The sequence below is a fragment of the Patiria miniata genome, unplaced genomic scaffold (assembly GCF_015706575.1).
Source record: "Patiria miniata isolate m_02_andy unplaced genomic scaffold, ASM1570657v1 HiC_scaffold_19, whole genome shotgun sequence".
Classification (NCBI taxonomy): domain Eukaryota; kingdom Metazoa; phylum Echinodermata; class Asteroidea; order Valvatida; family Asterinidae; genus Patiria; species Patiria miniata.
In genome coordinates, this window is record NW_024037057.1 from 6,715,044 (window position 1) to 6,741,887 (window position 26,844).

The following is a 26,844-nucleotide window of genomic DNA, read 5'->3' on the forward strand; positions in this document are numbered from 1 at the left end:
TGAAAATTAAGAGGAAAAACACCGGAGAACAGTCCGCAAAGCAGAAGTTTTGGGGGTTTTTTTGCGCAGGGTGTTTTTGGACAGGAATTTTAAGTTTCTGCGCTTAGTAGCCCCATGAAATCGAGCCCTTGTTTGAGGATTTGAGAAGAAAAGGAAATCTGTCTTAGATTTTATCATTTTTCTCTTGAGTTGCACAAAGAAATTGACTGGAGCGGGGTTTGAACCTGCGACCTCCGGATTGTCGTTCCGGCGCTCTACCAACTGAGCTATCCAGCCCTACGTTGGCAGCCCCCCAATTATGTCAATGTCTTTGGTCAATGGTCGCTAGTCAGAAGCCATAACGTTCTGCAGAAGGCTATGATTATATAAAGCGATGAGCGTGCTACCTTCGTCGCTATAGGCCGACATAGAGTCTCTAGCGTACGACGGCTGGCGGACGTTTATGTAGGGGTCCTCCATGTCGCGTTCATCTCTAGCTACGACAGGCTCTGACCCTACACATGCAAGGTATATACAGAAAGGTTAAAGGTCATGAGAGTCAAGAATGTGACTGTACATGTACTTTTAATCCTTAAAATGTTTGGCCCATAATAAGCCAGGTCGGTATTTCAATGACCCGAGGTCATTCGGGATAACATCGCTGACGTGATGTTACACGATGTTACGCGCACGCCCATTCTGCTGGTAATTTACACTCAAGCGTCATGCGCCCGCATTCATGCGCCTTTGAAACATTCGATTATCCCGAATGATCCGTGACCCATATCATTGTGCACATGTGCAGTTGAAATACCGAAATGGCTTATTCATGTCGGTTTTTTTTCGTGGGGATTGCCTTTCGCTGACAAATTGAAGGTTTTGTAAGATTTCAATCAAACCCTTTCTTTTTCAAACCTGAATATACGGTTATAAGTCAGAGCGTTTGTGGGATAAATTCTTTAAGGTACTCTAACGAGGACAGAAGACAGAAGAGAGATTGTCAGAAATGAGCTACGGATGCTCTTTCGGTGACTGGTTTTTTTTCTTGTGTTCTTGAGCAAGGGACTTTACCGCAATGGCTCCTCTGCACTCCAAGCAGGAAAGGGTGCAAGCCAGGGCGAAATTTGAAATGGTCAGAGTGGAGGATGTCAATACGACTTAAGAAGTTCACAAAGTGATGGTGTGTTTAAGCAGAAGAAATGAGGCTTCAAAATCGTCAAGTGGAATAAAAGTTTGGACAGCCAGTTGCAAAAATACAAACACAATAAAGAGAAAGAATGTCTCTCAGACAAGAATTATATTAAATCTGACACAGGCACATCATTCAAACTGGCTGTCAGGGGCCATAGCGCATGCAAAGCAAAATGAAAATTGTCAACGACACAACGCTGCAAAACATTTTTTTTTTGCAGAGTCAGTCGGGCCACATGCAGGTTAATTTTTATCTGAACGGCGCCAATCTATATAATCTGTTTACGGAAAACATTTCACTTTAAACAAAATTTGACATTTTTTTAGGAGCACAATCTATTCAATAGTATAAGTTGGTGGTTTATTATTTATTTTATCAGTTTTGGATAATGTGCTCCACATATGGATTTTCAGACTTGTGAACATTCTGATTGCGAGCAAAATTAGGTGTTAAAACAATTGTTATTTTTACGGGACCAAAATTCAGTTAAGAAAAGTTGGCATAATATTCAGTATTATGTTGCATTAAAATGTTTGGGTTATCTGTCTATAGACAATATATCAAGCCCACAATACATTTCTTAAAAAAACGTTATGGGGGGTTAATTTTTTTTCATGCAAGAATCATACAAACTGTAACAGTTTTTAAGGTTAAGAGAATAAAATTAGTTTGCAATATCTGCATAAATTTGCATAAAATTTCCATTTTTTACATAATTTGCAAAGATTTGCTGAACTCTCAAACATTTGCCAAAATTTGATTTATTTTGCCAAATTTGAATAATTTGGTCAAAATTTAAATAATTTGGTCAAAATTTGAATAATTTTGCCAAAATTTGAATAATTTTGCCAAAATTTGAATAATTTTGCCAAAATTTGAATAATTTGGAAAAATTTGCATAACTTTGCCTAACATTTGCATAATTTTGCAAAAAAAATGCATGAATTTGCATACACTACCTTGTGACCTAATGGTATCGTACGGAGCACTCCTCTGCTGCTGTTGCTCCTGTCGTCGGTCGTAAGAGTCGTAGCTGAATGGCGGGGGTGCCTCATCCCTGGGCGGGGCTGTTTTGACTGGGAGGGGGGAGGCCTCGTAGTCCAATCGCCCAGCTGGTGGATTAATAAAAAAAAAAGGCAAAGTTTTCCAATCAAGTCTTATCAGGGGTGTGAGTGACCACTGATGAAAATAGCTGAAAACAGCTGAAAGAACTTTGGAAATCTCCTATACTTTTGAACACAGCGAGTGAGGGAAAAAAAGCTGAAATCCAAAACAAAAAAAAAGCTGAAATCAGCTTTAAAGCTGAGATATCACACCCCTATCTTGTATCATGCATTCATTGTAAGAAATATCTTAAATGGACTCTGTGTTAAAAAGTCCGAAGACAGAAATCCCCCTCGCCAATTATTGCAAATTATATCAAAATCACACTTTTATAAATTGTTGTTATTTTTGATTGTCTTGCTAATGTTGCTAGCACCAGGAACCCTCGCCACATGGCCAGGCCCGTCGCCAGCCCTCAGCATCAGGGAGGGGGGGGGGGGGGGGAGGAGGGGGCGCATAGTACCAACTAGGGGGCCCACTACCATCACAAATACAAAATACATATGCATGGCTTTTGCTGTTGGGTGGGGGGCAAGTACTCGCCAAGGGCCCCAGGCCCCCCCCCCCCCCCCCCTTGACGACGGGCCTGCACATGGCACAAAAAAGGTTGTTTTGGGCTGCTGACTAACGCGATGATGAATTAAGAAATCATAAAAATTAAAAAAAATGTACGGTCAAAAGAACAAGTCCGTCTTAAGGTCAATTTGCTCACTCTAACCTTTTTCAATGAAGAGTCTTATAAGATGCAAAATGAACCATTACACGATGAGCGTCATATTCCTTCAATAACTTAGAACAAATTTACAATTTAAGGTCTACAAAGATTATGTGATTTGTTTTATTCCTCTCAGTTTTTCTTAATGCAGGCATGCGACTGGGAAGTAACAGAATGAGAGGAAATTTCAAGCCTGACAGATTTCATACAGTGTTTTTTCAAGTTTTAATGGAATTAGTGTGAAGTGAAAAACGAGGAAATCAGCTGATTCGACAAAAACTTGCATGCCTGTTAATGTCAGTTTTCATTTTTTTAAATTTGATTGATTGAAAACCAGTTTGTGACAATTTGGCCGACTCAGAAATGTGGACGAGCTGATCGAGGGAACTTACCAGGTGTTGCGCCTGGCGTTGAGGAGGAGCGTTGGGGGGTGGGACCGCCCATCCTCTCTGAGCTAGGGGTCTGTAGGGTCTGGCTCTTGTTGGGGGAGCGGGACGTGGTCCAGACGCCGGGGCTGAAGTGCTGCTCCTCCCAACCGTCCTGCTTGTACAACGGACGCAGGTCCTTGAAATTCCACATGGTGCTCAGAACCTGCCGACCAATTGAGAATTGAGTGGCCCAATTAATGTTAGGGCCCGTATAAGAATCATAAGTAAATGCACTGGGGCTACAGTTGTTCATCCAACCTGGGGCCAATTTCACGGCGCTGCTAAGCAAAACAATTTGCTTAGCACAAAAAAAGTCTGGCTTATAAAAGCAGGTTACCAGCAAAAAATCCATGTGTTGTATATTGCTCGTGATTAGTATTCAGCTGTTGTTTGCCTTAACATGAAAATCACATGGAGTTTTGGCTGATAACCTGCTTTTATAAGCAAGACTTTTTTTGTGCTAAGCAAATTTTTTTGCTTAGCAGCGCCGTGAAATTGGGCCCTGCCCTGCTTTGTACAAGGGACGGAGGTCCTTGAAACTCCACATGGTGCTCAGAACCTGCCGACCAATTGAGAATTGACCGGCCCAATTAATGTTAGAGACCCATGTAAGAATCATGAGTTAAAAAATAGGTGTATGCATTGGGGCTACAGTTGTTCATCCAACCTGCCCTGCTTTGTACAAGGGACGGAGGTCCTTGAAACTCCACATGGTGCTCAGAACCTGCCGACCAATTGAGAATTGAGTGGCCCAATTAATGTTAGGGCCCGTATAAGAATCATAAGTAAATGCACTGGGGCTACAGTTGTTCATCCAACCTGGGGCCAATTTCACGGCGCTGCTAAGCAAAACAATTTGCTTAGCACAAAAAAAGTCTGGCTTATAAAAGCAGGTTACCAGCAAAAAATCCATGTGTTGTATATTGCTCGTGATTAGTATTCAGCTGTTGTTTGCCTTAACATGAAAATCACATGGAGTTTTGGCTGATAACCTGCTTTTATAAGCAAGACTTTTTTTGTGCTAAGCAAATTTTTTTGCTTAGCAGCGCCGTGAAATTAGGCCCTGCCCTGCTTTGTACAAGGGACGGAGGTCCTTGAAACTCCACATGGTGCTCAGAACCTGCCGACCAATTGAGAATTGACCGGCCCAATTAATGTTAGAGACCCGTATTGGAATAATAAGTTACCAAATATGTGTATGCATTTGGGCTACAGTTTTTTTTATCCAACCTGCCCTGCTTTGTACAATGGACGGAGGTCCTTGAAACTCCACATGGTGCTCAGAACCTGCGGACCAATTGAGAATTGAGCGTCCAAATCAATGTTAGAGAGCCGTATGAGAATGTTAACAGAGAGGCAATTGCAGGAAAGTGTCTTGCCCAAGAACACAAGCCCCTTGTTCTCTATTCGGACTGAAGAAATGCTTGTTCCTTGTTTTTTTTGTCTTTTTTAATTACCTGGAAGGCACACTTGATGACCGTTGGGGGGTACTTGTTGCGTGATTTTGTGATGGAGACCAGCTTCTCAATCCCGCTGGCATCTCGTAGAGACCTAAGAAGTTGAAGGGAAACAAAATGAGACCAATTCAAATAACTTTCACGTGTTCACATTACAGAACAGTGCACATGGTGCTTGAATAATATGGGCGTGCAAAAATGAGACGAACCTGGGCATAGGCTGTGGCGAAAAATGAAGGGAAAAAAAAAAAAAACCTGAATGGGGTGATTGTTTTTTTTTTTTTTTGATTTTCAGATTTATTGATATTTGTAAATTTTTTGTTATTTCTATTTGTAACCTTTGTCATGTCATATTTTAAAGAAATGGTATAACAAACGTGGAATAAAAATGTTTTTTAGGAAAAATATTGGCGTCTTTCATATATATTGGCGTCTTGGGGTGATTGTTTTTTTCGATTTTCAGATTTATTGATATTTGTAAATTTTTTGTTATTGCTATTTGTAACCTTTGTTATGTCATATTTTAAAGAAACAGTATAACAATCGTGGAATTAAAGTGTTTTTTAGGGGAAAAAATGGCATCTTTCATTTTCACGACAACAAAACTTGAAACTTCAAAGGCCCTTTTTCTCAGTATTTTACTTTTTTGACATGTCGACAAACGAGAAGTTTAAACAATCATAACTTGTCAACGTAATGCCCGATTGGAGTCCAACAAACAGTATTATCAGGAGAATTTTAGTCTCTTTCTGAATAATTAATCGCAAATCCTCCTTTCCACCTCTGCCCAGTTCTGTCTCATTTGCCAAAATGGCTCACAATTAACAGACGTCATTCTGGTGGGTCTTACTTTGAGTTTTCCGGGTTCCTGTTGATCATCTCCTGCAGGGCGTTCAGGATGGCCACCAAGGTGTCGGTGCTCAGCTGCTGCCTGCTGCTGTCAGTGGCGCTGCTGGCCGACACGTCGCTGCTAGGCAGCCTGAAGACCAGGTCCCGCATGGCGTACTTGCCTGCAAGACAGGTCGAGAGAAACAAGCAACGGGGCTTAAGAGGGCGACCTCTTGTGATCCTATTCAGACAGTCTTAGGCAAAAGTATCAGGGAGTAATCTAGCCTTAACAATAGCTCACTTAGGGCCCGTGACCATTCAGCCCCGGTATGAAAAGGGCTCCCCGGTAAGCTCGTCCCCTCCCAAGAAGTCCTCTCGTACCGTCCCAGCTACCGGCCCAGGAGCTGGTCCGGTTGCTAATCAGGAACTCCTCTATCCTGGGGTCTATTGTTTGCAAGTATTGACACATGTAATATATCCCAGAAGAAACCCGCTTGTGGTTTTCATCTCTCAGTGCGAAACAATAGAACACTTTCGTCGGCACAGATCAAAACCCCTGCCATGCGGTTTCGCACACAATGGGACCGTAAATTACAAAGGCATTATGGAAGGATTTTATCTTTAATCCGGTAAGTCTGCTATTGTTCTGCTCTGGAGTTCTCTGAAGGGCAATACATTGATGCGCCTGACTGACTTCAAAACTTCTGGTCAGACAGGACCATGTACCGGACGAGACTGGGCTGAAGACCGGACTGGCTTTGGACCGGACGAGGTACCGGGGGGCCCTTTCCATACCAGGGCTGAATGGTCACGGTCCCTTAGATAAAGAGTAAAGGATCTGCAAGTGCGTCGTTGTCCTTATGAAGTGTCCTCCTGTGAGCCCAATCAGAAAGTCTCGGGGAGTTTTGTTAAAAACCAACATCTAGACTGAATTACACATTAACCCTAGCTCCCTAGCGTCTTTTACTAGGAACTGGACCAAGTCCATCAAACTCCATGAATCACTGTGCGTCCGATACAAAACTGTACATGACATAATGGAATCCACCACTGACGCACTGGTTGACATTCATGGACTTGCTGTACACATGGCTTTTATCACAATAGCAGTACAGGAAGCTAGGCAAAATCAATGGGATACCCCTAGCACTGCTTCAGGCCATTAGGCCCAAGTCCATCATACTCCATCGATATTTAGTCACGCCAGGCCTACTGGACCAAGTACTCCTAAATCCACCAAAATGGGGAATGGATTTTGATGGATTTGGATGGTTAGGGTTAAGACCTTCAAACAATATCTGTCAATTTTGGGCTTGTGCCACGGTTACAAGCCAAGTCAACCGTCACATGCGATGCAATCAAGCTACATAAGTCGTTTGTCTGAAATTTTCATTTTGGAGATACAGGCCAAAATAGGGCCACTTCATCACATCACATCTCTTGGTGTTCCGACTTCCATAATTTTTGAACTAAAGATGGTATCACAATGCCGTTTTCACAGCAGTAATGCTGAGATTGTGCTCTTTTCAAATCTGTAATAAAAAAAATTTGGACCGGGGTCGACAAACGACTCATTTAGCTTGATCGCATCACATATCTAAGAGTGATGATCACAACGGCTTGTATCATTCACAGCATACAATTCAGGAAACTCACAGCACCGTGGGTAAGTTGCATAAAACTGGACAATGAGAGAGCGCGTCTTACCGATGAGTTCTTTGTTCCTGGTGTCCAGAGCCAGGTTACGCAGTGCTCTGGCTACTGCAGAGACGATCTTATCGTTCTCCAGCCTGAGGAGTTCCACTAGGACAGCCAGACCCTTCTCCTTGCGTACCTGGGCCCTGACGTAAAGAGCCCACTGGGGGGGAAGAAAAATACCAGATGGAATGAGTGATCCAGCTACATAGTGGGACAGATAGGGGAAATATTTGGGGGAATTGTGCCTTTGACGATAAAAGCATGGCATTTGGCACACAATCAGAGTATATCTTAAGAAAAATATTTGGCTATATGGCCATAGCAGATTTGTCCTTTGAAAAAATACAGGGTGAGTCAAAAAAAGCGAAACCCAAATGTTGGGACTATTGTTTTATTTGAATAATGCATGTTGCACTTCCAAAATCTAAGACATGAAAGCCCAATTCATAAGCTTTCTTTTAGTACAAGAATCATTCAAATCACTCATGTACTTTTCAAGTTACGGAATTTTAAACACAACCACCGTTTTGAAGTTCTGTCCACGGATCACAAAAAAGGTGTGCGTTCTTTCAGCAAAACAAAAACAATTCACACATATGTGATTTGTTTTAGTTTTGATGGAAGAACACTGAACTTCTTTGTGATCCGTGGACAGAACCTTAAAACGGTGGTTGTGTTTAAAATTCCGTAAATTGAAAAGTACATGAGTGATTTGAATGATTCTTGTACTAAAACAAAGCTTATGAATTGGGCTTTCATGTCTTAGATTTTGGAAGTGCTACATGCAGAACTTCACTAAAACAATGGTCCCAACATTTAAGTTTTTTTTTTTTGTTACTCACCCTGTACTACTGGATATTAAAATCCTACAATGACAAGCCAAACTTGGATGTACTTTATAACTCTTTGTACTGTTCCGGGGATCAGGGACGAAGCTGAGACTAAAGTTTTAGACTTGTACGTCTTTCAGACTTACTCTCCATTCTCCAGAGGATATGTTCTGGATGGTTCCTGTGGTGGCCTCCAGCGTGACGTGATTGGAGCACTCCGACAGCAGCTTGAGGTAGGTCCCCACCATCTCATGGGCAAAGAGCAGCTCCCCGCCCCTCGGGGGCTGCCTGCGCTCCGGGATGGGGGTGTTGGGATCCCAGGTCATTGTCCTCCTGTGAGAGGGTGGGGGTGGGGGGAAGCGTAGGATTGGGGAGATTAGGTTAGGACTGTGACATTGTCAGTTGACTCCCATTTATATGAACCCTGTTTACAAAACAGTTCTGGTTAAGGGCCCCGTGCACAAGTACCCCCCTCAACGGTAAGAAAGGGAGAGTTTGGGGAGACCACTGGGAGAGACATTCTAAGACATTGTTGACGCCGCTCATGCAAAGACGCTCACGCGAAGACGCTAAAGCAAAGACGCTAAAGCAAAGACGATCAAGCGAAGGCGCTCACGCGGAGACACTCACGCGAAGATGCTCACGCGAAGACCCTCACGCGAAGACCCTCACGCGAAGACGCTCACGCGAAGACGCTCACACAAAGACGCTCACGCGAAGACGCTCACACAAAGACGCTCACGCGAAGACGCTCACGCAAAGACACTCACGCGAAGACCCTCACGCGAAGACGCTCACACAAAGACGCTCACGCGAAGACGCTCACACAAAGACGCTCACGCGAAGACGCTCACGCAAAGACACTCACGCGAAGACCCTCACGCGAAGACGCTCACACAAAGACGCTCACGCGAAGACGCTCACACAAAGACGCTCACGCGAAGACGCTCACGCGAAGACACTCACGCGAAGACACTCACGCGAAGACCCTCACGCGAAGATGCTCACACAAAGACGCTCACGCGAAGACGCTCACGCGAAGACGCTCACGCGAAGACGCTCAAGCGAAGACGCTCAAGCGAAGACGCTCTGCAAAGAAGCTCTGGCTTTGTGCACATTCAGAATAAGGAGTCATGCAAACTTCGCGCTATACATGCTCGAACCAGTACACGCATGCAGCGTGTCCCGCCCACGGTGCTCGCAAAAGTGGCAAAAAAGCGCCCTCTCTAGTTCGCGCACAGAACCCCTAGTGAACGTAAGTCCTCAGTCCCCACTGTGCATTTATGTGCACAATAAATGGGACCAGCGCTCAACTTAAAACAAAATTTGGTTTTAACAAAGTCAACTTACGGTAACGTCGACGTCGCCTGTTTGCCGGCCGGGGTGGAGCTGTCTGTCTTCTTCTTCTTGTTGCCTCCAAAGCATCCAGAGTCATCGGCTGTGTGAATAATGAATACGTGAATATATGAATCTATGAATATAAATGTGAAATTCATGAATATACAAATATCTGAAGAGCTATTAAAACCCTCATTAATGCAGAAGCAACATGGAGGTGAACTTACACACTAAATGTGAAATTATTCAAGTGTCTTAATACATCAATACATGTATTTGAAGTAGAAAAATGTTAGAATGATTGCTTGAAGCATTGTGACCCTTTCTCAAATCTCGACTTTGGTATCAGCTGCGGAACCATATCCCAGTTCTGAAAACTTGGACCAATAAAGGCTTCGGTGCTGGCAGTCTGGCTCCAAAACCTGGATGCAAAAGGCCCAGTGTACACTTGGCTAGAAACACGGGGACCCAGAGCGTGTCGGAGCCGCAGCCAGATCCTGAATTCATGCAGTTTTGTAGGTTTGAAGCCAAAGCTGTGATTTCTGAAAATTTCATGCACATACATGAGAAAGTAGTAGGGCTGTGCATCGAAACCGGGTACCCGAGTACCGGACCGTTAATGTCAGGAATCGGTTCCAGATTATGGGGTCTCGTCCCCATAACCAACTTTACAAATTACATAGTAACTTCTCTGACAATGAAAAAGAAAGGTTTTGAAGTGTGAAATTTTCAAAATAAATACCAGGCCACATGGGAAAACAAAACATTTTTCACAATTATGACGCTCGCGAAAGCTGCAGCTTACACCGTAAAGCGTAAAGCTCACTGTACACATTTGTATCTTGCTGTATTGATGAGCCGATGCGGTAGTATTATCATGAGGACCTTTGTACACAATCTCAAAAGCAGAGTTGTAGTTGAGTACTTTCCGAGTACTTTGCTTATTACCAAGTATTGAGCTGTTTCTTGCAAACAACGCAAGAGAAACATTGACAGTAGACAGCAAAAGGAAGTTAGTCTTAGAGAAATAAAAAATTATATTGAGACTTTGGTTACATAAAACCACTTTTTAATTAACTATTTGGGACAGAAGTACCCTAAAAGTACTTGAAAAGTACTCGGCGAGTACTTTCCGAATACTTTTGTCTTAAAAGGTTAGTTCGTACAAGATTCTGATTATCTTAAGTGTTTAATTTCTTGTGGTGGGGATTTACTGCCCAGTGTCTGCATTATGCAGCTTTACCCACACCAAACCATCATAATCTCTGGTAGCTAAGATGGTACTCGGAAAGTACTTGACTTCAACTCTGCTCAAAAGCAACTTCCGAGATTTGAATTATGGCATGTTTGGCGTTGGGTGTCTTCAACGGGTGCCGGTGTTTTTTTTTCAATCGGGTACCCAGTTTCTGAACTACCCGTAAATGCACACCCCTAGAAAGTAAGCAGTCAGTAGTGACAAGTTATTGAATGTGACGCTTAAGCCTGTGAATAAAATACATATTTACAATAACAAATATACACGATAGAATTTAAATAAATGTGATGCATTATTCATGAGATGTTATGATGACATCATATCAGTTAGTAAGCGAGTGGTTGAAAAATATGGCGGCTGTGTGATTTTCTCTGTTGACAGTCTGTTTTCTCTCCACGACCAAATCCTTTCTGGGACAATTTCAAGCACTTTTTATGTGAACTTTCAAAGATTTTAAGGACTTTCAGTGATTTTTGGAGATATTTGCAAGTCTTTTCCTATTTAACTCTCCGGAATTTCAAGATTTGTTTTAGGACTTTCCAAGGTATTGCCGAGTAAAAAATAAAATGTGTAAGGAAAATGTGAAGACGATGATGAGCCTTTTTTTCTTGAGCTTACCTTTTAAACATCCCGATTTATCTGTTGCTGTAAACCCACAGAGAACGAACACACATAAAACCATTACACTAGCACTCATAGGGTTGGTTCCAAAATTTGTTAAATTGTTGTCTTTTCTTTCTGTTATCCGTTCAGATTGAATTTATTTTTGATAGACAGGAGTATATGTTTCTGGAAAAATTGACCATTTCAAGAATGACTCAACCACAAACTACGCTTCGCCAAACACTTGGCTGTGACAAACAGCCACAGTTGTTCCAAAAGTTTATGGCCAGTTATACTAGCACTGAGGGCTTTATATTGCAATCATGAATAAACAATCATTTGAGGCGTTCTGGCAACAATGAGATGGAAATGGGGACAGGCCATAGTGGAAAAAATACAAAAAACAGAATGGGGCGAATATTTTTCCGATTTTCAGATTTATTGATATTTGTAATCTTTGATATGTCTACGACACATATTTTAAATAAATAGTATAACAATTGTGGAATAAAAGAGCTTTAAAGGAAAAAAAACAATTGGCATCTTTCATTTTCACAACAAAACTCGAAACTTTGAAGGCCTTTTTGACAGTATTCACTTTTTGTCATGTCGATAAATGCGGACTTAAAATAGCCATAACTTGTCAATGGATTGTCTGATTGAAGTGCAACAAACAGTATTGTAAGGAGAATTATATTCTCTTTCCTAATACCCACAAACCCTCATTTCGACCTCCGCCCACTTCTGTCTCATATTGCCAGAACGCCTCACGTATAACAAACAATCTTTTGCGGACCCAAATGTGTAGAAGTATGTTACAGCAACATCCTGCTGTGTATGCAAATGTAACAGTTATTCAGCGCTCCTTAATTCAACTGGCTTAAAGGTCGTTAACCACAACCCCCTAGGCCCTTGTTGCTTACAACCATCCTCAATCCTCCAAAATCCTCAAAAAAATTTTCAACTCCGCCTAAATTTTTCAAAATTGTCAGACAGTCCTGCCTCAAAATGCATTCATCCTCAATCCTCCAAAATCCTCCTCATCCCAAAACTTTGCACTCGTGTTTAAATGAAGGATAACCAACGCCAAATCCTTCAAAATCATCAGACAGTCCTGCCTCAAAATGCATTCATCCTCAATCCTCCAAAATCCTCTTGTGCTTCAATCACCATTCATCCTCAATCCTCCAGAATCCTCATTTGATTCAATCACCATTCATCCTCAATCCTCTAGAATCATCCAAAACCGCCAGGAGGATTTTGGAGGAGTGAGGTGGGTTAGGGTTAATGTAAACTTGATTGGGTTTTGTTTTGTTTCTTGGCCCATGAATGCGAGAGATAAAAAAAATCAAACTCACGTTTCTTTTTAGGCGGGGATGCCACACCGTTCCTGGAGGGCGTGGCCCGAGGGGGAGGGGCCGGGATTGCGTCTGGGTGATTGGCCTCATTGCAGATCTTGAACGACAGATTACGAATGATGCACATTGTGTTTTCCACCACCTAAGAGCATAAAGAATGAAATATTAAATTGAGGGTTCATGAAATGAATCTCAAAATTTAATACTTAAATTCTGTGGGCAACTATCCATACCTCTGAGCTGTATGAATATTATGGGACAACCTTATGGTGTGTGTCCAGGGGGTTAAAGGTCATAGCCCATCGAGTGGTCGAGAACAAAGAGCTGACCTTATTGTCCACGTTATTGGTGTCGATGGCCGACTTGATGACGTGGACCAAGGAATCCACCAATCCTATGCAGTCTCTCATCTTCCTACGGGCCTCCAGTCCGCTGGAACTCACGTTTCTGTCGAGGAGAGGTGAACATTCCTACAGGTTTACTTTTATTGTTTTAAAGCGGAATTCATGACCTCCGAAATATCAGAATTTTTCTTTTCTGCATGGGGACCAGGGTTCCCTTCTTTTGTCGATTTTGTTTCCCCTTTGAATAAAAAAAGTGACAAAAGTGGGAATTGAACGTATAACCATCGGAGTATTGTACATGTGGCCTGCTGACTGAGCTATTACACTTTGCCAGTGCCCAAAATATTCAACTTCAAAAAAAAAAATTTGCTTTCTCTAGAGCTGATAAATAGATTGATGTTTGATGTACAATATATTAAGAAGTACAACCTGTTTTCATAGAAAAAGTAACTTTTCAAAGAGTAACAAAAATACATTTTCTCTTCTAAAAAGTAAAACTCTTTCAAAAAATAAAACTCTATTTTAAGGCCAAAAAAATGAATAAGTCGGTCTCTGGTCAGCGCGCGTGTCGATTTAAATCATGCGCGTCAATCTTTTCTTTTTTTTCTAAAATGTTCCACTGTAGCTCCAACAGCGCCCTCTATTGCCGCACCTCCTCAATTTTTTTTTACAAAAGAGCACCAAGGAATGGGAAATTGCACCAAGGCAAATGATCGAGAGCACCAAGGCAAATTATGGAGGACACCAATGTACATGAGGACACCAAAAAAGCAAAATAGTAACCCACCTTGTCTGTACAATCCAAGCTTGAAGAAAAAAAAAATAGAAAAAAAAAAAAAAAAGAAAAAAAAGACGCGTCCCCGCGTCTATTCCGGAACTTTGGTCTGACCAGAGACCGAATATTTTTTTTTTGGCCTAACATAATAAAAATTCTTCTCCCAACATGTCCCTTACCTTAAACACCCCGTGGTATTTCTGTACACCCCAGACCAGGCGTTATCGTTCGGGTAGTTCTCTGGATCTTCTTGGTTCCAGCCCGAATCCGGCACGATGATGTCGTTGACGAAGACCGAGAGGCCGTCGTCAATGATGGCTTTCTTGAGGGGCTGTTGGAAGAGAGATAAAATGACACTCTTAGCCATAACCCAATTAAATGCATGGGAGTGTGGCCTAGTGGTTAAGGTTCGCAACTCATGATCAGAGGGTCAGGGGTTCAAATCCAGCTGCTTGTCATACATTGTGTCCTTGGGCAACCCACTTCACCCCCACTTGCCTCTCTCCACCCAGGAGTATAAATGGGTACCGGCGTTAGCTGGGAGTAACCTGCGATGGACTGGCATGCCATCCATCGGGAATAGAAATATTCTCAGTTGTTTCATGCTAAGGAAACCGGAGATAAACGCCGGCCTGATGGGCCATATTGGCTCATGACAGACTTTACCCAACAGCTAAATGCAACAAATTACAACAGGTTAAAGTATGCGAAACCTTGTTGCATGGGGTTAGTTCTTAGTTAATGCTGAGACAAACAAAACAATCACTTTATAAGTGAATTCAAAATTCTTCTTTTCAAATACAGTCATCCAAAAAATTAAAATTTGATTATCTGATCTTAATATTTACCTCCGATGAAGACAAATTCCACAGGGTCCCCGTCACAAGCTCTTTGGTCTGAAAATAGGAAAATTAATGACAAGAGTAATTTAGACCATATTGTACTTATTTATTTAAACATCTTTTTTGGCGGGGGCAAAAGGAAGATTTTTTCGGTCTCAAGTGTAGATACATTATGGAAATGCAAAAATACCTCCAAATTTTTTAATTCTCTGCTATTAATCATTATTTCAGAACTATTTGTATAATTTTTTCCCATTTCTGTATCTCAAAATCTTTAAACTTTTAGTCACTGTTCTGCCCCAAACTGCCCTGTTTATCACTCCCTGTACCACCCAAAGCTGCCCTGCCTGTTATTCCCTGTACCGCCCCAAACCACCCTGCCTGTTACTCCCTGTACCGCCCCAAACCGCCCTGCCTGTTACTCCCTGTACTGCCCCAAACCACCCTGCCTGTTACTCCCTGTACCACTCCAAACCGCTCTGCTTGTTACTCCCTGTACTGCCCCAAACCACCCTGCCTGTTACTCCCTGTACCACCCCAAACCGCCCTGCCTGTTACTCCCTGTACCGCCCCAAACCACCCTGCCTGTTACTCCCTGTACTGCCCCAAACCACCCTGCCTGTTACTCCCTGTACTGCCCCAAACCACCCTGCCCGTTACTCCCTGTACTGCCCCAAACCACCCTGCCTGTTACTCCCTGTACTGCCCCAAACCACCCTGCCTGTTACTCCCTGTACTGCCCCGAACTGCCCTGCCTGTTACTCCCTGTACCACTCGAAACCGGCTAAGCACTCCACGGTTTTACAGATTCATCAGAGAAAAAATACAATACAATACAGTGTAATGCTCATGGGTTTAATAAAACCAGTAGTGTGCTTTTACTCTTACATCTGGGTCTCTGGTGGTCCGCAGCAGTCGGACCAGGGCCGGCACCCCGCCGGCGTTCTTGATGGCTCCTTTGTTCTCCTCGTTGGCCTTGCCGTAGGAGATGTTGCGCAGCGCCCCGCAGGCGCACTTGTGGATTTCTGGGGTGGGGTTGCCCAGGAGCTCCACCAGGATGGGGATGCCTCCAAGACTCCTGAGACGAAGAGGAAGACACAGGTAGAAATGAGTAATATCTATGCCTTTTCACACAATGGACTTGCGTTAATGTCGACACTTTTACTGGTTTACACATGGGCTGGCCGTAAATTTCGATTTTCTCGGATTTGAATCAAGTGAATCGACTACAACACTGATGCCGTCAATTGTACAAAGTCCAGATGGGTCATTCTATACATTTAGGGCTCAATGTGTGACTTTTTCCCGTCCCTGTTACCTTCGTACTTTGTAATTTGCCATTCAAGTATCATTAAGAATGACTTCAAATGATTTTTTGTATGTGTTGGGTAGGTAGTGTGCTATACATAATCACTCTTGGAGGACGACTGCATTTATAGATTTTATATCAGTTTCGGCCCCGAAATTGGGCCACCAGTATCATACAATCGAAATGAGCAATGCTCATAGTGATTTTTGACAAGGTATGCACATAGAGTTGGAAAATGTGGGATAGCTTTGCAGTGTGAGCGGTGGCAGTTTTTTTTTTTGAATATGGCAGCCAATATGCTTGTTACCGGATTAATTATATGTGGTAACAAGCTTGTTTTGGCTGCCACTTTTTTTTTTTTTTTTTTTTTTTTTTAAAGTGATAGCACCCAAAAAGTTGCCACTGCTGCAATGCTATCACATATTTTCCAACTACAGGGGTGCATACATTGTACCTTACCAAAAATCACAATGAGCATTATTCCCCTCATTTGATACTGACCAAACCCCCAGGCTGATGGCCTATAAGGAGTGCATCAGAATTATAAAATCATCGACGTCAGATGTAACAGGGACAGGGAAAAAAAGAGACGCCAATTTTACAGAATGACCCATGTATCCGATTGCAATATCTAGGCTCTGATCAGGACTATGTCTCACCTCGTCTTGTTCTTGATAGGGTCGTCCCCGTAGGTCAGATGCTGCAGGTAGCCCGCTGCGTTGGCCACGATGGCCGGATTGGTGTCACTCAGGTAGTCAATGATCTCCTGCAGGTCCGGTGTCCTCCACTGGGGGTCATCTGTGTAGATAAAGGTCACAGGTCAAAGTTCATGAGGTCAAGGGTCACACTCAGAATGGAATGCAACTTATCAAAGAAAAACAGTTCTCAGACAAAGAGAATATAGATTTTTTTTCCACATTTTTTGGGTCATCTGTAAATAAGAGGTCACTGGTCAAAGTTCATGAGGTCGAGGGTCACATTCAGAATGGGATGTAATTTATCAAATGAAAAACTGTTCTCAAACACAATATACATGTATATATTTTCCCCGTATTTTGTGGGTCATCTGTACACAAGAGGTCACAGGTCAAAGTTCATGAAGTCAAAGTTCACACTCAGAATGGAATGCAATTTATCAAATGAGAAACTGGTTTTTTTTTGCTCATCTGTAAATGAGGTCACAGGTCAAAATTCATGAGTTCAAGGGTCACACTCAGAACTGAAGATAAATTATCGTTTTTCAAACGAAATTTCTGATTTGAATTAGAATCTTCATTTTTCAAAATTGTTCATCCCACATGAAAACAAAACAAATACGAAAACAAATAAACAACTGGTACATTTTAGAAAGAACTACACAAGGCATGCTTCTGGTTAATATGAATATTCTAACATGCTCAATACAAACATGTAAATTATTCGAATCTTAATCTAAAGCTAAATAATCGTGCATATTTTTATTTAGTTTTTTTCCCCATCACAAGTCTACCAAATTATTTAAGGAGAGGGAATCGAAGTGAAAATAGATAATATTATTATTCAAAGAAAGTAATTAAGATATTTATCAATATTAATGCATGCCGTACATTAGGCCAAAAAAAAAATAGTCGGTCTCTCGTCAGACCGAAGTTCCGGAATTGATGCGGTGACGCGTTTTTTTTTTTTTTTGGTGGCTTTTTTTTTTTTTCAAGCTTGTATTGTACAGACAAGGTGGGTACTATTTTGCTTTTTTGTGTCCTCATTATACATTGGTGTCCTCCATAATTTGCCTTGGTGCCCTTTATCATATGCCTTGGTGCAATTTCCCAATTCCTTGGTGCTCCTTGGTACAAAAATTTGAGGAGGCGCAGCAATAGAGGGCGCTGTTGTAGCTTCCGTGTTAATTTGAAAAAAAAAAAAAAGGTTGACGCGCATGATTAAAATCGCCACGCGCGCTGACCAGAGACCGAGTATTATTTTTTTTTTGGCCTTAGTACACTTAGTACAGAAAGTACACATACACATAAATAAAATGTTACACAGTAGAAAGTCATGCACTAAAACCTCATACATGTCAATAACAGTTTTATCAACTTGCACAACCACAGATTAAAGGTGTACAATTAGAAAAATGTTTTCTAAAAACTTGCAATCTGATTGAAAACATGTACATGCAACATGGTTACTATACGACTTCATGCACTAATATGTGTGTACATGTACAATGTGCGTACATGTACATGTACTACAAATGAATTTTGGCTGCCTGGGCCCGTCTCAATTCATATCCGAGACGAGTTCTGGACAAGTTGCTGGCAGAATCATTCACTTTGTCCAAAAGAAGCTCTGCATTTGTCCCAGACATGTTCCGGGGAAAATTTTCATCAGCAAATGCTTGACTCATCAATACTGATAACTTCATTGCGGGAAGATTGCAGGGAAGTTGTTCAGAATCCTGCAACTTATACCCGATACAATGTCTGCAATTTGTCTGGAACTCGTCCCGGATATGAATCGATCTTATCAGAATTATGGTTTTTAACCCTAACCCTCCTCAATCCTCCAAAATCCTCCTGCCGGTTTTGGATGATTTTAGAGGATTGAGGATGAATGGCAAGGACGTATCCCTTTTTTTGTGTTGAGGATGCATTACGTCAAGCCAGTAGGCCATATCCTGCATTGGTTATGTTCAGCCATGCATAAATCAGCCCTGTTGTTTTCTCGTATTTCATCCACACTGCTTCTAAACGCGCCATTCACACTGCCTCAAACCACAGCAGTAATTGGCAGAGGATTTTGGAGGATTGAGGCAGTGGTCACCCTCCACAGACTCAATGCAAAAATAACGGATGATTTTGGAGGATTGAGGCTGAATCCAATTTTTTCTTGGTGGCAATTGAAGGATTTTGCAGGATTGAGGTTGCATCCTAGCCAGAGGGCCTAGGGGGTTAGGGTTAACGGACAATTTAATCCCCGTTCTCGTCATGTGTCATGCAATTTACGAGGCATGCAAATAAAACGCAGACTTGGAAGATATACCTTTCCCACTACCACTACCCATGGAGGATTTGCGCGGGATGGAATCCTGACTACGATGAACGTGGTGGGAGTGACGGTACCTGGACGGACCTGAGGGGGAGGGGGGATGTATGACAGTGTGTGTCCATGGGTGTGTGTACATGTTTGACGGGGTGTGGCATCACCAACGGGTGAAGAGATTCATTAGAAACGGAAGTCGAGATTTGAAAATGAAACAAATTAAAAATAGAGGAATACAATTTGTTCTTTGTTTTGTCGTCTTCATCGTCATTTTACCCAAAAAATTTCCCTCAAGAAAAAAATAATCTAAACCCTGCCTTCTATCCACGAAATTCATGTTGGTTTTAAATGTCACTAACTAGCTCGGTAAGTCTAATAACCTACCTGTAAAAGTGAATTTTAGTTTTCTTATAGGAACAGGGCCCGTTACTACACAATCGCCTTCTATAATAATTCCACAGAATTTGACCCAAACTTCCAATTTTTAACTATGCATGCCTTAATCGGATGCTCAGAACAATTGTGTTATTAAAACTTCTGTTAGGTCAACCACTGCACACTACAACAATCTTTTCTGAAAATGCAACATTCATAACATGACGAATCGTGTCTCGGTAAATGTTATGAATAAACAAATGGTTACTACAAACACAGGTGTTCACAAAATGGTTGCAAAACAGTTGTCTTAAACAATGTGAATTTCATGGATACATTATTATATCCAAAAACTTGGTTAAAACCAAGTGCTAGAAAATTGTTCTTTTTATAATGCCTGGTGTGGAGTCCTGACTCGATGATATATGATGAAGTACAGGTATCAACAACATGAAACGGGTACCCGACTACGGACTCTTTATGCATTTTGGGACACTGGATCGCAGTACAGCACGTAAAATTTTGTTCTAAATGAGCAGAAATTTATAGCGCTTTCATGCGAGCAGCAGATGTGTGGAGACAATGTGTTCACTGCTGCGGCAGTACTTTGGCAAGGAGTCCACAGGATTTTGAAACAATGGATGCGGCCGAAAAACAAGGGGAGGGGGAGGTTGGGTGCTAGACTTACCTTTGTCGTATTTGTCGTATTCCACCGTGTCCTGACTTCCGGTGCGGTCCATCGCCCCTAACGGCGCCATCTGTTCGTGGGCGGTGTCCGCGGTGATGTCATCGGGGTGGTGATTATCATACGGGTAGGACCCATCTGTGAGAGAAACCACGTGATTGGTTGATTTGGTATGTAACCAGTTGTCTGATTGGTTAGTACATATGTGTCGGTGGTTACCATGCATGCATGGTCAATCTATGAGGGAAACCAAGTGATTGGTTGATTTGGTATATAACCAGTTGTGTGATTGGTTAGTAGATGTGACGGTGGTTACCATGCATGCATTGTCAATTTATAAGAGAAACGCTGTGATTGGTTGATTAATATATAAGCACTCATGTGATTGGTTATTATGTTATTTTTGTTGGGTATTATATTATTTCAAAGTGGTGAGTTTTGGTTATTGTAAATGACACATCTTTAATTAAGAATGTTGGTTACCAAACCTTGTGATTGCCTAATTGCTTTATAAGCAGTTGTGTGATTGGTTAGTTAAGTGACCTTAAAAACGATGTCATTGGTTGACTGGTAACAAGAAGCCACCTGATTGGTTTAATAGTGAAAATGGATAGTCAATATGGTGGAATAATCTGATTGGTTAAATGGTACCCAGTGCTGGATTGGTCAGTTTAGGCATGCACCTATAAAAGAAGACACACGATTGGTTAGTTGGTGATTGGTTACAGTTGGTGCTGTTATAACAAATCCTTTCAAATCTCTCCGCTGGTTAGGCAAACATGTGACTGAATTGGGACTGTGCAGTGAGATTTATACATGTAATAGGGTGCAGTACCTCAGGTCTCTACATATCACATGTGTACTGAAGCAGCTATCTGCCATCTTTGTTCCCCCATGTGACATGTGTTACAGCACTGGCTTTGGGGGAAGCAAGATGGCGGAAAATGCTGCTTCAGTTGTGTCAAAGCGAATAGGCCACTCAGCGTGTAGTAACCAGTCAAGTTAGTTATGGGGGTCAGTGAAGCATGACACAGGATGACGGGTGCAGGGGTACATGTAGGTTCGAAGGTTAGTCAACAAAATGACCCAAAATAAACAAAGTAACGTGCAGTGACCAATTTTTTTACTAGAAGTTCGGAGAAACAAAAACTAAAAGATCCTCACTGTAGTGGCCCTCCTCGGGCGGCAGACGCGAGTCCCAGTCTTCGTGGGCCGGCAGAGGGTAACGGTCGTCGTACGGATCCGCGTAATTATTATACGTGTCTGCTAAGGACAGGAAGGGGGGCGGGGTCATAAAAAATAATGGGAGGTTTGGATAGTCAGATGGAAAAGAAAAAAGCAGATGAGACTTACCGGTACACACACACACACACAAAATGAAAAAAAAATGGCATGAAATTATGGCAAATTGTTGATATGATGGAATGAAAGATAGGGATTTTTTTTGGTGATAGTTGGCTAATGTTGGAAGAAATCAATTGCTATGAGCACTATGTTGCTACATGTAGTAGGTTGGATCAGAAAAAAAATATTGGGACAGTTTTCAAAAAAATACGATTTAAAGACAAATTCTTGTAATATTTTTTCTCCTTGAAAATGCACCTTTGTGTCCCATTTAACCTTACTTTTAATTTTCGGTTAGCTATTTCGGTGGCTTTTTGATTTTAAGCTAATGTAAATTTCCACATTCATGAGCAAACGTGTGATGTCATTTCAGGCAGAAACCTCAATGTTATTTCAGCACCAAAAAGTTGCCAGAATTTTGGATATTTCGCTGTCGTGATGTTTCATTTCTTGTGTGATTCGTCGTTGTTTCAGTACATGGCAGTAAGCCAATGAGCAAACTTTTCTCACAAATGTTTTCAATGAGCCAAATTTTGGGTTCACAATTTGAACAGAAACACCTGAACTGAACAGTGTCTTCCTGAAATGACATCACAGCAACAGCGCCCTCAGTTGTTCGGAAAAGCATGGAAAATGGTCAATGTTTAAAGAAGTGCCCTTTCCAATGAAAGCAACCAACCAAAAAAGGGATGTCAAATAGTTGTAATACATTTGAGAGGAGCAGAAGAAAGCTGCTCAAAATTTGTTCCCAAGGAAAATTCACTTCATGGGTCTTGCTGCTAGAAACTTGAGCACAGAATCGTTATTATAATACCAGAATCATATGGCTTAAGCGGGGCCGAAAGATTTGGCCCTGTGCCAAGTTTTACCTCTCGGCTCAACAGGTCGTTCATCGTAGCGGTCTCCGTACTGCGGCCGCGGAGAATCGTAAGCGTTCTGTGACCTCGGTGCGGTCCCGTAACGGTCGCTGCCCTCCACGGACGGCGCGTACATGTCACTGGGCGTGTCGTTGTAAGAGCGGTCGTACCGCTCCTGCCCCGGGTCGCCGCGGTAGCCCGGCCGGTCGCTGCCGTCAATAGAGGGCGTCTTGTTGTACTGTCTGTTGCCATCGTACTGGTCGCCGGGGTAGGGGGACTCGTTGCTTCCGCGGTAGTCGTCGGGGTGGGCGGGGTAGTCGGCCGGGCGGTCGTAGTTGCGGCCGTCGTAGGCCGGGGAGTCGCGGCCGTCCGGGGACTGGACGATACGGGTTTGGACCGTGTGCTTCGTAATGGTGACCTATGAACCAAAACAAATTTAAATGAAAACTGGGAATTTTTTTTTTTTTAACATACCGAGTACTGCACACTAATATACACAGTTGCAATCAATCGGAAGTCATCCCAAGTCAATCTAGGTGAGCGTCAAGACTAGCAGTCAGGTTGGTGCAGAGGTTACTTTCCTCGCCTTCCACCGGGTCCGGGTTCGATTCCTGCCCGGACCACATGTGGATTGGGTTTTCAGTCCCTGCCTAATTCCGTGGGTATTCCCCAGAATATACTTCTGGGTTTTTCCTCCCACCTCTAAATGTCTTCTCATTGTCTTCTCTCTACAGGTTTCATCAGGCTTGCGAGCTACAGTGCCTAGGGCGCTTTTGACGAATCCTTGCTTTCATTACCAGAAAAAAATATGAACACTGCCAATAACTGTGACTTGGGCATTATTCGTCACCTGTGACTATAAAACTTGCCAACTTGACTTGTCATGGACTCGACCAAGGCTTTTTTTGATTGACTTGTGATTGACTTGGGCTTGGCTTGCAATGGATTTATAAGTAACTTGAGCTTAGCAGCTGCATGAGATTATCAGGGGTGAGATTGGGAGAAAATGAAATATCCACAAAATAATCCATAGAGGATTTGAGGGTCGCCGAAGGCCCAGAGCAACGAAGGGTCTATGGAATATGCTTGTACAACTTTGCCTAAAGACATCCCCTAAAACCAATTTCTTTTATTCTATATACCTTGATAGGTAAAAACAGGCTTACAGAAAAACCTCTGCAATTCCAAAGGGATTCTTTTAAAAAACTCAGAAATCACGAAAATTCCCTTCAAAAAGTCTTGAAATCGGGAAAAATCCTGACAAAATATCCACAAATCAGGAAAAAAATCCTGACAAGAAAATCCTCAAATCAGGAAAAATCCTAACAAATCTCACCCCTGGATTATTTATTTGCTTACCTGTGTGGTCTTCTTGACTTGTTGCTTGGGTCCTGGGGATTCTGCGTGGCCGTTCACTGCCGGGCTGCCATAGTCTGTCACAACAGCAAAGAAATTATATCGTTCATTAAACTAAGTAGCGTCCATCATTTGTAATTAGTGCATTATGTTTGTTTGAACTGAAGCAACAAAAGTGCTCAAAATCTCAAGATGAACTTTCAGCTCAGAGAATGCTGTGATATTCCAAGAAAACAATATTCTAGGATCTCGATTTTCAAATCAAAAGTTGCTAAGTCACGTTTTGAGTTGGGCCTGAATTCAGCATCCGAGACACGTTTTCACTGAGCCGATTGCAGCTATGTGATGTCACGCACTGAACTGACGAATTATAGCAATTTGAAAACCACAGCTTCATGGTTATCCTTATCTGTGACTACAGTTATCATGGCAACTTTAGCTTTGCCACATCTAAAATCACATCAGCCAAAAAGTAAAGTTTGGAGCGTTACCATTGTAGCTCCTGTCCGGTCCGTTGCCGTAACCAGGGTAGTGCATGCTGTCTCCGGTATCCATGACTTTGTGTTCACGCAATGCGTCTCTGGAGAACCAAAAAATATATAAAAACAAAATTTAATACACAGACCAACAACTAACCAGGTGAATCTAATTGCATCCCACTGACACTTCGCAGTCAAGACATGTGAGACATCAGATGAATCCCGACAGAAAAGTTTTGGCAGAATCCTGAGTAATCCTAAACTGCTAGACGTCTCACGCGTAAATTGATGGGCAATATTCGAATGGACAAATAACGTGATGCAATCAAGCTAAATGAGTTATGTGTCGGCCCTTATCAAAATTTGGGTTTTTTTCCCCCACATTTTTGAATAGAGCTATCTTTCAGTTTATATTTGTTGAAAACCCCATGTGAATACGACCTTCCGTTCAGAAATTATGGGACTTAGAACACAGGCAGATCAGAAAGAAGAAAACAGAGAAATCAAACAGAGAAATCAACGATTCAAAATTGAAGTGTTTATTAAGCATCAATAAACATGCATTATTTCAGGTTATTGGATATTAACCTCTTAGCAAAAATGTCACATTTTACGTACTTTACTGTGAGTTTTCCCGGAAAAAAAATAGTTGACATGAAAGAGAACATGTGTAGCCTTCCGATTTTACCATTTTTTTTTTTTTTTTGACATTTCCACCCCTACTGACCTATTTTGGGCTGTATCTTAAAATCATAATTGCTGAAAAAGGATTCATTTAGCTTGATCGCATCATATATTTGAAACTCACAGCGTGTCACATGTAACTTACAGGGCAGAATCAATCAGATGAGAGTTGTTGTACGCCTTGCTGTCCACGCTACTCTCGCTCTCGAGGACGGACTCGTTGACTGCCGAACGGCGGAAGGAAAATGAGTCCTCAGTTTCACTGTATAAAGGGAACAAAATTGGAAAAAAACTTTAGATTACAGCTTAGAAATTGACCCACGTGTTCAGAACAATTGTGCTTATTCAGTCAAATTTGAGTAGACGGGCGGTTTCCATTTCCCCTTCTGAAATCCAGTCTTGGGAACTTTGGCGCTGGGGCCCGATAAATTCCCAGCATACCTCACGCTCATGCATTTGCTTGAATATTATTATTACTTATTTCTTTCTGGCAATTAAACCAAGGATTCCTCAAAAGCTGCCTAGGCACTGTAGCTGGCAAGCATGAAGAAACCTGTGGAGAGAAGACAATGAGAAGAAAGTACAGTTTTAGAGGTGGGAGGAAAACCCCAGGTGAACATTCTGAGGAAACCCACGGAATCAGGTAGGGACTGAAAACTCAGTCCACAAGTTGGCCATGGGGAGATTCGAACCCGGGTTACAGCGGTGGAAGGCGAGGAAAGAACCGCTACGCCAACCTGACTCCCCAAGAAAGCGCACAAGTGAGGTATGTTCAGGGCCTATGCGAAAGTCCCCCGATTTGATTTGGTTCATCTTGTGTATAGCTCCCTCACATGGCAGCAGCTCAACTGCGCTTGCCGAAGTCAGGACCGGCTCCATTATGATCAACAAAATCAAGACCCAGTCTGGGGCCAAGACTAACCTTATACTAGCGAAGGTCCCGGTCTCGGACTCCTGGCGGCTTCTCTCAAACTGGTTGAGCACGCTCTGTCGCTCCTTGTCCAACTCTCGGGTCAGTTTCTCAAACTTCTCTTCCTGGTCGATCAAATTCAAGAAAAATCAATTAAGAACCAAGTTCATTGACAACCAAATTATGAAACTCTACATTTAACCAAAACAGCTAAGTCCAAATCACAAAGCATTATGGGCTCCGTGAACAAGTACCCCCTCAACGGCAAGAAAAGGGAGAGTTGGGGGAAACCACTTGGAGAGACATTCGAACGCATCGCCGACACCTGACGCTCACATGAAGACGCTATGGCTTTTTGCACATTCAGAATAAAATAAGTCGTGAGTACTTAGCGCTAAACCTGCGCAAACTAGTACGTATACAAGGTGTGTCCCGTCCATGGGACTCTGGAAAGTGGTAAATAGCGCCCTCTCTTGTTCGTGCACGGAGCCCATAGGCTTTTCCCGACAGGTACACCAAACCAGACAACAATTTTACAACATAACACAACGTGGAGCATTTCCCTGCTAAACTCATTGCTGAATAAAATCATTCAGTGTGTGAATTCAGTATATAAAGTGAGTAATGCACATGCTGAATTGTGCTACTGGGGTACTACGGTACCTTCCAAAAAACCAAATTTTCAAAATAATCTGCAAATGAAACGTCTATTAAATCTTGTTAGAACTGCAATACTAACCGGATTAGTAGGGTAGCATTGGTTTTAAAGCATTTATTAAATTTGAATGTTAATTGAAACAAGTTGTCATGTCTTACGTGTCATCCACAGAAATGCCCATCAAACCCAGAAAAGAAGGTTTGTAGATTTTAAAGAATATGTAGACATGAGCATGTATGTATGAACTACATGTACCGGTACAGTAGTTTCTAGACCAACTACATGTAAACATTGAATCAGGACTTGAAAACTGATCTCTTTGAGGTGAATGCTTAGTAAGAATGTGACTTTGTGTTCAATTTTGTAAATGCTTAGCAAATTTTATAAATACGGTTTATGTTTAAACGTTTAGCCGTTTCACAA

At 42.2% G+C, this 26,844-nt stretch overlaps 1 protein-coding gene and 1 non-coding gene across 10 annotated transcripts in view; both read right to left on the bottom strand.

Moving 5' to 3' along the window:
* LOC119725555 (catenin delta-2-like) overlaps positions 1 to 26,844 on the bottom strand; it is a 75,447-nt gene that overhangs the window by 6,010 nt on the left and 42,593 nt on the right. For 4 of the 9 annotated variants that reach the window (XM_038196999.1, XM_038196997.1, XM_038196994.1 and 1 more), the window contains 22 exons: positions 25,776 to 25,888; positions 24,999 to 25,115; positions 24,182 to 24,270; positions 23,694 to 23,767; positions 22,347 to 22,752; positions 21,298 to 21,399; positions 20,137 to 20,271; positions 19,074 to 19,163; positions 16,715 to 16,853; positions 15,635 to 15,824; positions 14,753 to 14,800; positions 14,084 to 14,235; positions 13,115 to 13,232; positions 12,786 to 12,927; positions 9,582 to 9,669; positions 8,378 to 8,564; positions 7,411 to 7,561; positions 5,726 to 5,885; positions 4,876 to 4,969; positions 3,383 to 3,581; positions 2,131 to 2,283; positions 387 to 494 (listed from right to left, as the gene is read on the bottom strand). In XM_038196999.1, the coding sequence (XP_038052927.1) occupies positions 387 to 494; positions 2,131 to 2,283; positions 3,383 to 3,581; positions 4,876 to 4,969; positions 5,726 to 5,885; positions 7,411 to 7,561; positions 8,378 to 8,564; positions 9,582 to 9,669; positions 12,786 to 12,927; positions 13,115 to 13,232; positions 14,084 to 14,235; positions 14,753 to 14,800; positions 15,635 to 15,824; positions 16,715 to 16,853; positions 19,074 to 19,163; positions 20,137 to 20,271; positions 21,298 to 21,399; positions 22,347 to 22,752; positions 23,694 to 23,767; positions 24,182 to 24,270; positions 24,999 to 25,115; positions 25,776 to 25,888 (3,055 nt within the window). The remainder of the gene's footprint in view (positions 1 to 386; positions 495 to 2,130; positions 2,284 to 3,382; positions 3,582 to 4,875; positions 4,970 to 5,725; positions 5,886 to 7,410; positions 7,562 to 8,377; positions 8,565 to 9,581; positions 9,670 to 12,785; positions 12,928 to 13,114; positions 13,233 to 14,083; positions 14,236 to 14,752; positions 14,801 to 15,634; positions 15,825 to 16,714; positions 16,854 to 19,073; positions 19,164 to 20,136; positions 20,272 to 21,297; positions 21,400 to 22,346; positions 22,753 to 23,693; positions 23,768 to 24,181; positions 24,271 to 24,998; positions 25,116 to 25,775; positions 25,889 to 26,844) is intronic. The other 5 variants (XM_038197002.1, XM_038197000.1, XM_038196998.1 and 2 more) reach the window with 3 other exon arrangements.
* Trnav-gac lies at positions 204 to 276 on the bottom strand. The gene has a single exon. It is a non-coding gene; the product is annotated as a tRNA-Val (tRNA).